At 28.9% G+C, this 11,898-nt stretch overlaps 1 protein-coding gene across 1 annotated transcript; it reads right to left on the bottom strand.

The window, feature by feature from the left end:
* Nucleotides 1–293: 293 nt before the first annotated feature.
* On the bottom strand, nt 294–1,359 carry LOC107853642 (ribonuclease MC). Its single transcript, XM_016698621.2, has 2 exons — nt 1,031–1,359; nt 294–916 (listed from the first exon to the last, which is right to left on the bottom strand). The coding sequence occupies exons 1-2, from the start codon at nt 1,292–1,294 to the stop codon at nt 443–445; spliced, it is 738 nt and encodes a 245-aa protein (XP_016554107.2). The 5' UTR covers nt 1,295–1,359; the 3' UTR covers nt 294–442.
* Between the last annotated feature and the right edge of the window lie 10,539 nt (nt 1,360–11,898).

The following is an 11,898-nucleotide window of genomic DNA, read 5'->3' as shown; positions in this document are numbered from 1 at the left end:
GGAAATGCTCATACTATATCAAAAAATTCTATTTGTAATGTATTTCAAATATAAAGCAGTACACACATGCATGTAAAAGAATTCTTTAAACTATATTGCTTCTGGACTAGTTTTTGTTGTATTCTTGTTGCTAACCATTAGATGTATAATTTCGTCCTGATCGACCAATTACTTCTCATTATTTTACATTTTTGGTCATTTCTTTCACTTTGATAGTAATGCTGACATAAGCAAGACAACATTGCAAGAATAAAAAATTTAAAGTTGACCAATTAATTATCAGAGCACATGCATTGAGCCTAAGAAACTTGGTAAAAATCCATTCAGTTTTGAGTATAGCTTTTTGATAATCAAGGATGCATGTTTTTATTCAATATAGATATATGAGAAGCCATCGATCCGCTTAAGTGATGATTTTTAAAACATCCAACTACCTTAAAAACTAGACAGGGATTCTAATTTTGGAGGTGTGTTTCCCGCATTGTCTTTGATCTGGATTTGTAGTAGGGCAAGAAACGAAGTTGTGCAGGGTAGTGTCCAAGCATAAGTGGATCTCTTTGAGATAAATGTCATCGGTATGAGGATCTTTTATGCATGCGACATAGACATTATTATTTGCTCCAACCAGACGCTGAACAGCTGTGATGATAGCTTGCTTGGTATAGTTATTAGCTGTTGATGGCCTAACTCCTCCCTCAGCTAAGTAATCACGTAGATTATTCTTGTTATTTATTGCAATCAATTTGTTATGCACCCTTACTGCTCCATTAAAGTAATCCGCAATTGGGAGAGCCTGATGCGAACAAAAACCATGTGTCGTCCACTCATGCTTCCAGAAGCGTCGGTCGTTGCCAGCTGCTAACAAATCAGGCCAAATAGCTTTCAGAGCTGTTTCCAACTTCGGGTCTTTTTGCATCTACTCATACAATTAAGTATATTTATTAGAAAAAGAAAGTTACAAGTATAATTAAAATACATTTAGATGTTACCCAAGTATTTATATTATGTTCTATTTTGTATATACACGTACCACACCATCTACGTCCTTTCCTCCCCCTTGAGGCTGAAGACACTTCATGCTGTGTCCGATTGCATTGGCAGGCCATAATCCATGAATGGAGAAGATATCACCACGACCTGGTTTACAAGGACGATTATTATTGAATTTGCAGAAAGTGCTTTTCCATTGAAGAACATATGCCATTAGGTCGTAAGAATTTTGACCCGTCATAACTTCAACGGACAGAAGTTGTACTAGTAGGAATACTACTGTCTTGAATCGATAATCGGCCATAATATAGTAATTGATCTAATGCAAGCTGTTGAGTAGAGAGAATGGTTTATATTTTTTTGTTTAGTAATCATCCACTCAATCACTTATTTATAATGGAAATATTTACATTATGATGCAAATGAGCTGACCAATTAATTTGAATGGTAGTTAGTGATTAATATTGCTAACGTCTTTAGTTGGTCATAAGTAGTAAAACTTTGATTTAATATTCAATGCTTATCATTTATAACTAACAATAGTATTGATTAATATTGCTAACCTCTTGGTTAGCCATAAGAAGTAAATTTTTGATTTACAAGTTAACGCTTATTATTTATAGCTAAACAATAGTATTGAGTATCATTTATAATATACCACATAAATGAGAAAAGCTATAATTGCGATCAAATTGTTATATACCATGACTGCTCCTTTAGAACAAAAATCATGTTTTGTCCACTCATGCTTCCAAAAGGCTCGATCATTGTCTTTGCCATTGCTAACTGCTACCAAATTAGGTCAAATAGCTTTAAGATCTGTTTTCAACTTCTGGTCTTTGTTCATCTACGCATATAATTAAGTATATTAATTAAAAAAAGAAAGTTACAAGTATTAATTGAAATACATTTAGATTTTAGCCAAGTATTTATACTATGTTCTATTTTACGTATACATATATCAGAGTATCTACGTTGTTTTTTTCCATTTGAAGATAAAGACATTTTATGTTATGTCCGGTTGCATTGGCAGACCATAGGCTATGAATGGAGAAGATATCACCAGAACCCGATTTGCAAGGTTTTCTTATGATTTTGCAGAAAATATTTTTCCACTGAACAATATATGCCATTAGGTCACAAGATTCTTTACGCACCGTAGCTCCAATGGATAAAAATTGAATTAACAGCAGTACTATTATCCTGAACTGATAATCCTCCATAATACGATCTGTGCAAGCTATTTAGTATAGATGATATGATCATTTATATTCTTTGTTTAATAATCTATCAGTTCAATCATGGCCCCTCAATAGTTGGCAGGCCATAGGCCATGAATGGAGAAGATATCACTGCATCTGTTTCAAAATAGTTGGTCCTTTTCTGAAAAAATTTCTTAAAATTTAGTTCTCTTTTATGAAATGAATGGAATATTATTATGTTCTTCCAATATTATCTTATTATTAAATAACTAAAAAAAATGTATATATTCAAATTTACATTTTCAAATCATAATTAATAAGGATAATTTGGTATAATAAATCCCTGTAAGTTTTTTCTTAAGGGAAGTATCAGGTCAACAAGAGTCTGACTATTTGAAATCGGAGAGGGAGTAGATTATTAGGTACTCGCTCCCTCCGTTAATAGTTGTCTATTATTGATTTGGCACACAAGTTAATAAATTGTAAATGATAGGGATATTTTATTATTTCACCCTTTAAATATAATAAATTTAGGAAAAATCTTTTTGGCCATTAAAATTTTGCCATAATTTGACCACAATAGTAAAAAGCCCAACTCACGCTATAAACTAGTTAGCTTTTAGATATTTTTGCCCTTTTCATTATAAATTTTTAAATTTCTAACATTACTTTATTTAATAACTATTTTCCAATACATTGAAAACTATCTCAATACATGAAAATGAACAATTTATGTATTCTATTTTAATTTACAATTATATAATTAAATAATTACCAAAGACATAATTAATGGATGATTATTCGAACTAATAATCAGTGATTAGTTAAGGTCCATTTAATGAACAATGGGCAACTCCTACATTAAGTTTTAGAAATGAATAATTTTTAATTGGCAATTAAATAATTGTCAAATATAATAGTTTGTAATTAAGAAGACAAAAATTAATTTTAATTGTCAATTAAAATTAGTTTGTAATTTTTACATTTGAAGTTGTTTAATTTTAGTTCAACTTTTAATTATGTATAGTTTACACTTTGTACATATTTTGAGAAATTTAATTAAGTTTTTTTTAATTTTTTTTATCTAGTTCGATTTTATAATTTTTTTAATGGATATGAAAATTAGTGTATAAAAATAGAGTTTAAAAAGTGAATTCCCTAAATAGTTACCCAAGTTTTAAAAATTTTCTTCAAATATCACTTATGTTTCATTTAGGATCACGATATCATTCAACTATCACTTTTTTCCTCAAATTCAAAAGTCTTCTTCTCTCTTAGCTGGCATGTCATGTCATTAATTTTTTTTTTTTTTAAAATACTAAACCTATTTAACTCATCAAACTCATTTAATCAAACTATAATTCTATTTTTTATTTTTGAAAAATGCATTAGTTTATTAAAAAGAAATTTTTATACTTAAAATTTTTTTATTGGTACTAAAACTTGACATATGTTTTTTCAAAGGTTATTTTTTTGAATGGTCGCTCATATTTTTTGAGTTTCCTACAAAAATTACTTTTATCTTTTTAGAGATAATAATATGACTCAACTATCATTATTATCCTCGAAAAAAATAAATATTTCATACGTTCCTTTCTCTTCTAATTGGTAGGCCATGTTATTAAATTATTTTTTTTAATAGTAGACCTATTTAAATCATCAAACTTATTTAGTTAAAATTATATTCTTATTCTTTTATTTAAAAAATATATTAATTTATTAAGTAGAAATTTTCATGCTTGGAGATCTTTTATCATTACTTAAACTTTCAGTTTTTTTAAATTATTTTCTTGGATTGTTATCAATGTTTCTGGAGTGACTTATAAAAATCACTTTTTGTTTTTGCTAAGACAATAATGTCACTCAACTATTAATACTTTTCTCAAAAAATTATTAAATACCTCAAAAGTTCCCTCCTCTTCTGATTAATATGTTATATCAGTAAGTCCTTTTTTTTTTAAAAAATAATAAACATATTAACTCAGCAAACTCATTTAGCCAAAAATAAATAATTTAATATGAAGCTTTATTTTTTCTTGTTAAGTCATTCTTATTTAAGCACTTATTTTAATAATATTGAAGCGAATCACATTTTATATATATATATTTTTTTGAAAAAGTTAAGTTCTCAATTTTTTTGTTCAAATTTTGCCTCCAAAAATTTTAGTATAAATAACATAAATATCAATCCTTTTGAAAGTAATTACACTCTCTCCCACTTTTTTAATTACTTTACTCTCTCTCCCTATTAATTACATAACATAGCCGACATATACATAACATTCTGTATATATATTGGGATTTTTGTAGTATGTTTAGGGAGTTGAGATTTTTTGTAATATTGAAAACCTAAGTTGTGTATTTGTGTAATTTTTAGAAAATTTTATAATTTGAGACAAAATTGAAAACTTTCAGTTTAATAAATGAATTTGCAAAATGCTTAGTTAGAATATAATACATTTGCAAAATGAAGTAATTGTGAAAATGAAGAGTCTTACTGAATATTTAAATTTAATTCATATGCTTAGATAGAATAGCAATAAAATGGAGTGCTCAAGATTTCAATTCTCCTATAAATAAGTTAATTATTTATAGTTTCAATTCTAAATTTGTAGGTTCTAGACTTGATGCATGCATGAAATGAAGTAATTGCACCATATTTCTATGTTCAATCATTGGATTGATTATTGAACTTTAAAATGCGAATAAATATATAAAAGAGTAAAATAAATCTCTAATTATTGATTTTTTAATAAACATATCAAAGTCATAAGGGCAATTAATTTGAAATGGAGGGAATACTATTTTAAGAAAGGGTCCTTTCCTTTGATTAGTGAATGGTTATAGCTATTTCATGGATTTGATTGGTAATTGGTTCTGACTACTTTAGCTATTTGAATAGTGGTTCAAATTTCAGTAGTACAATTCAAGAGATTCATATCTCACCAAACCCATGAGTTGTTGTGGCCACCAAAGAGAGAAAAAAGCAAATATTGAGAAGTAAAATCATATGCCATGCTCTTCCACTTAGCTAACAAATGAAAAAAAGAGCAAATATGAAAAAGTAAGATCATATGCCATGCCCTTCCACTTAGCTACTAAAGTGGGAAAAAAAAAGTAAGGTCATATGCCATGCTCTTCCACTTACAAATCTATGAAAATTATGTATTAAAAATTATATATATAATTGATAATCATGTTAATAATATCATGAAAACATATGGAAGAAAGGATTAAAGCATCAACTTGTGGAAGAAAAGATTTGATGAACAAAACAATTAACAATCAATCAAAATAGCCATATGCAGGAAGAAACACATCTCCCAAATATTTTTGGTGAGTTTTGCTGAAGATTTTCACACTTTGTGTCACATTTCTATGCTTTAGGTAGCCTTATGAATTTGATGGCATAAATGACGGATTAAATAAAAACTCAATTGCTGAGTTTTGACTTTTATCTTAATATTCTTTTCTAAATAAAAATTAAAAGTCAATTGCAATTGAAAAATAGTAAAATGCATGCTCAACTACTTTGATAAAACAAATTTTGAGAATAATTAATTCTTCTAGTTGATGTAAGATATAAGATAAGATCTGCAAATTCGTTCTAGAGCATATTTCTCTATTGTGACTTTTGTTTTTTGTCGACGTATACCACCATTCTGCAATGATTTAAGTACCATTACTCTATCAATAAAGCAAAATGATAAAATAACAAAATCAATATTATGATAAAATTTTCTCTTAAAGTAATTAACATACATTGTAAACAACACAGATCTTCGTCAATTTACAAAGGCCAACAAAATTAGAGCATATTAATTTTAATTATGCGATAAGTAAACGACAGCTAAATCAAAGTAAAAGAAAAGTACAACTTAATTCAACATTCTTCTCAAATACACACATATATATACCTTGCCAAATTACATTCTTTCGAAACATACACCAATAAGTAAAATCACACTCAAATTCAGTAAAAAATTTCAAACAAATTCAAGAATGCTAATCATAGAACTAATTTTCAGTTCGAGTATCACCCAAAAATTTAAAGATTTTGAGAAATACTTATTTTTTATCAAATTGATAATATATATATATAAAGTGAAATTTAATTATTTGGGGTTTTGAAGAGCGTAAAGTGTGTGCAGATCCAGATTCTACCTTGAAATAAAATTAGTTTTGAACAACACTGAAAGAAAGCATGTGTTGTGCGAAAAAATCAAATTCAAGTAAAATAGACTAAGCAAGTTACATGAAAAAAAATCACTTTCAATCTGTATATTGCACACTACACACACATACACACATTGCGTAATTATATTAAAAATCATATAATTAAATACCTTTTTGTTAATATAAATCGTATCCAGATTGATCCAAGTCGTTGTTTATCACATACCATAACCGAAATAAACTCTCAAATAAAAAGAAAATATATCATTCTAAATTTCATCAATTAAAAATAAAAATAAACTAAGCAAACTATAATATGAAAAAGATTCACTTTCAATTTATATATAATACATATTATGGACTATGAAAAGGCACAAAATTAAAACAGTTGATTAAAAGTTAATACACATTAAGCCCATTAATTACATGTAATGATGATAACCGTATAGGAAATGATTTGAAAAGCCATTTGGCTATTGCTTTTACTTAATGAAAAGGCATAATGGGATGATAATGAAATGAGGTCATTTGGCCTTCAATGCTTTTTCTTAAAGACCTTGATTATTTGGACTTTTTTTTAGAGTCATTTAGTTAATAAATAATGTATAAAAAATTGGAGTAAAATTTTAAAAAAAAAATAGAAAAAAGATAAATAGAAATGGTGGTCAGAGGTGCCACATCATCCTTGTCTTGTTTCTCCTTTATATATATACTAGTGAAGTTAGTCGCGCTTCGCGCGGTCATAAAATTATTTATGCTTCATGCAATCATAAAAGATTTCATTAAATTTATGACTTAACTTTTTTAACATCTAATTAAATTTAAAAGTTTAAAATATTTAAAGTCTTTTTTTGAGATGAAAACATTAAAGTACTTTCATGTAAAATGTTTTAATCTATTTTTGGGTAGTTAAGTCGAGTGCTCATTAAATTTATTTTTTTGTGACATTTAAATATTTTTTAATTTTCTTTCATAAGATAAAATACATATATATCTTTAATAGTGAAAATAAATCTTGAATATTCAAATTCCTTCAATAATAACAGAAATTCAATAAATACAGTTTTTTTAAATATCATAATTGAGATTGAAATTTGATAGTAATTTCAATTAAATAACAACGCTAATTTCAATGAAAACCAGCCGATCAAAATATTTTAGAACTATTTATTCATATGAGCAAGCCTGTAAAATGACTATTTATTTGTTGATTGTTCATTTTCTTTTTTTACTTCAAATCTTTAATAATAATTCTTAATAACCTTCAAAACTCTTCATTTTCTCTTTTTACTACAACAATATCTGATAGAAGAGGAAGATAAAGAATAGTAATTAAGAGAGTTTAAGTTAAAAAGTTTCAAAAGTATAAATGCACCTGACATTCATTTTAGGGAAGCCTAAATGAAATTATTTGCAACGGTTATAATTGTAACCTAAGTGTTTATTAGCTGAATTATTACAAGTCACGCCGGTATAATATATACTTTTTGCTTAATTAAATGTGTTAAGCTGGCATATTCTTTAATTCAAATAGTTAGGAGATTATTATTATTTAATAAAATAAAGAAAAGCATCCAAAGAGAAAAAAAAGAATCTTTTAAGTGATAAAGAGATACTACATCACCTTATTTTAGATGCTTATAAGTATTTAACTTTAATTTGTTAATACCTTCATAGCTTTCATCTTCTTTAAAATCTAAATATAAAAAATGTTTTAAAAAGAAATAAAAAAAATAAAAATATATAAAATTAAACTCTTTTGTCACAAATTTATAGATCAATTGGTAGAAAAGTTTTCTTCCTCTTTCTATACCTGAAATACATGATGATAGAAAATTATTGTTAAGATAATTATTATTATGATCATACAAAAATATTATTAAAATGGATCAATAAAGAGAAGAGTAAAATATGAGGTGTAATTAAGAGGATTAACAAAGTAGTTCTTGAAATTTATAATGAAGCATAAAATAAATAAAATAAAATTTGAGAAGACGAAATTTCCTTTAAAATAAAAAATTGAAAAGCAGAAAAAAAAAAAAGGCCACAAAATATAAACTTTTGGTCAAAGAACTATATACATCATCTTCTAATAAACCACATTTATATATAAATAAATATTGCATATTTAAAGATAAATACTTATGTAATAATATATCAATTAAGTTTTATGTTAGAAACAAAATAATTAATATAAAAAAAGTGTAAAACTTTATAATAATTTTTTTTATTGAATAGTACATCTTGCATTTGGTGTAATAGTTATTTGACAAATTTACAATAAGCACGAATACATGTATCTTTATTATTAATAAACCATTAAAAAAATTCTATTTTTCTAAATTAATTTAGCCATCTCTGTAGATGCATTATACATTCTTCTTCGTCTTGATGATAAACTTACACGAAATTAATTTTATTATTCTTTCTTCGATAAATTTTGTACCGCCATCAAACTTCCTTCTTCATCCTTGGTGAACTTGTATTTGGTTCTTATTACCCAAGGAGAACCTTTGATAATATATCTATAATCTTTATCATAGTAGTCATATTGTGAATCACATTTTCAATACCCTCTCTTTTGGTTAATGAACACATGATTGATGAAAATAATGAAAAAAAAATTTGAAAAGGAGAAAAAAAAAATATATACTAGTAAAAAAGAAGGAGAGATGGAAATGACCAAACAAAAACTCTATAGATTTTTGTTATTTATAGATTGATCAAGTAGTTGAGAAGATATTTTATTAAATAGAGAATATAAGTAGTTGGAGGTTTTCTTATAACTCATGAGATATAATTAAAAGTAGTAAATATGAGATAATTTTTTTAATTGATAAACAAATTAATTAATGAAAAGAACAATGAAAAAAATTCAAATTAAAGAGAAAAAAGATAAATAGTATTGGAGGCCATAGAGAGGTGCCACATCATCCTCTCTATGTTTTTGCTTTATATATATATATATATATATATATATATATATATATATATTGATTTGGTAGAGTTAAAAAGGAAATAATTAAAATGGAATAAAAGGCTAAAAAAGTATAAAAATAAAGTGTGAATGATGGCCTTAGAAGTATGTCGCATCATAGATTTATAAGTCTCCTTTATATATACTAGTTTATACATTTGTACGGTGCGCGAATATCCGTGATTACGTTTAAATTTAAGATAACAACAATATATAGCACAACAAATTTCTACATTTATGTGTGGGACATACAACAATAAATAATATAAATACAAAATAAGAAAACATAAATGAGTGCAAGAATATGATATGAATCAAAACTAAAATAAGAAAGCTATGCGAAGTTGACGGAGAGTAAGGATGAAAAAGATAAATGGAAGTATAGAGAGGAGTATAAGATTTCTAAGCGATAGGCGAAGTTAGCGGTCACGATGGATAACGATGCTGCTTTCGAGAGTTTATACACAACGTTAGATAGTAAATGTGGAGATAAGAAGTTGTACAGGACCGCCAAGGTTAGAGATAGGAGGACGAGACCTAGATCAGGTGAAGTGTATTAAGGATGTGGAAGGCAAAGTTTTGATGGAGGAGGGTCACATTAGGAAGAGATGGTAGTCTTACTTTCATAAGCTTCTGATTGAACGATGGAAAGGATACTAGCATTGTGTAGGGGAATTTGGAGCATTCTGAGAGATTTCGCGACTATGGCTAATATAGGTGCATTAAGGTTGAAGAGGTTAAGGGACTTATTCGTAGGATGCGTATGGGTAGAGTGATGGGGACAAATGAGATTTCGGTGAATTTTTAGAAGTGCACAGGAGGGGTAGGTATGGAGTGGTTGACTCAATTGTTTAGCATAATTTTCAAGACAACGAGAATGCCTAAAGCTTGGAGGTGGAGTACGATGATTTCGTTGTATAAGAATAAGGGTGATATTCAGGATTGCGATAATTATTGAGATATCAAGTTGTTGAGTCATACTATAAAGGTTTAAAAGAGGGTGGTAGAGTTGAGGTTGCGGAGGATTATTACTATTTCTGAAAATTAATTTGGATTTATGCCAGGGCGCTCGACTACAGAAGCGATCCATTTCATCAAGAGAATGGTGGAGCAGTATGGAGAAAGGAAGAAGAATTTGCACATGGTATTTATTAACTTAGAGAAGGCTTATGATTGATTTCCCAGGGAGGTTCTTTGGAGGTGTTTGGAGTCTAGAGGTGTACCAATTGTCTATGTTAGGGAGATTAGGGATATGTACGACGGAGCCAAGACTTGGGTTAGAAAGGGGGAAGGGGATTCAGAGTACTTTCCCGTCTTGATGGATTACATCAAGGATCGATGCTTAGTCCATTTCTTTTTGCCTTGGTGATGGAAGTTTTGACGCGGCACATTCAGGATGAGGTGCCTTATTATTTGATTTTTGCGGATAATCTTGTTCTGATTTATGAGACTTGTAGTGGAGCTAATGCAAAGTTGGGGGTTTAGAGGCAAACCCTTGAGTCTAAAGGATTTACATTGAGTAGGTCCAAGAAGGAGTATGTAGTGTAAGTTCAATAAGGTGTCTCATGAGTCCGATGTGGTTGTTAAGCTTGACACTCATTCTATCAGTAAGAGAGATAGTTTCAAGTATCTAGGGTCGATAATTCAGGGGAATGGAGAGATATACGAAGATGTCACTCATTGGATCAGGGTAGGATGGATGAAATTGAGGCTTATCTATGGTATCTTGTGTAACAAAAAAGAACCTCCCAAACTTAAAGAGAAGTTCTACAGAGTGGTGGTTAGATCGGATTTATTGTATGGGGTGAATGTTGTCCTGTAAGAAGACCCACACCTAGAAGATGAAGGTAGCAGAGATGAAAATGCTTCGGTGAATGTGTATGTGTACTAGAAAAGATAGGATTAGAAATAAGGTTATTCTAGATAAGGTGAGCGTGGATTTGGTGGAAGCCAATATGAGGGAAGCGAGGTTGAGGTGGTTCGGTGTAACGCCTCGAAAATGGGCCCCGGAGCGTCACACGGTGCTTAAGGATACAAGTAGCCCCGAGCTAACTCTTTGAGTCATTTACTACCACTACAAGCTTATCTCAATCAAATATCTGAACATCATTTATCAAGTCTCACCAAAATATGGATAAATACCGAAAAGTAACAAAATACGGGTTATTTAACAACTCTGACCAATTAGTCCGACAAATCTGGCCTGACAAGCCTCTACTAATCAATGTACCAATGAGCCATTGGGACAGGCCCCAACTGACTCGAACTCAAAGAGTGAAATAAATAACTTATAATAAACTGAAAGTATGAATCACACGTCCTCGGATCATGAGGACTCACCACTGCAGAGGATGTAGATCAATATGCTCGAGAATCACTAACCAGTCTGGAACTGAGCACCTAAAACTACATTATAGGGGAAAATGTAGCCCGCATACGAATATGTGGGTCAGTACCATGGAATATGTATCAAGTATGGGTGTTTACAGTTTCAGTAAGCAAATATCACAAATTTATATAAAAAAACAATGCATGCTGATATAAATGACTCAC

This window comes from Capsicum annuum, unplaced genomic scaffold (assembly GCF_002878395.1).
Source record: "Capsicum annuum cultivar UCD-10X-F1 unplaced genomic scaffold, UCD10Xv1.1 ctg5288, whole genome shotgun sequence".
Lineage (NCBI taxonomy): Eukaryota > Viridiplantae > Streptophyta > Magnoliopsida > Solanales > Solanaceae > Capsicum > Capsicum annuum.
This window is presented reverse-complemented; position numbering and strand designations above follow the sequence as displayed.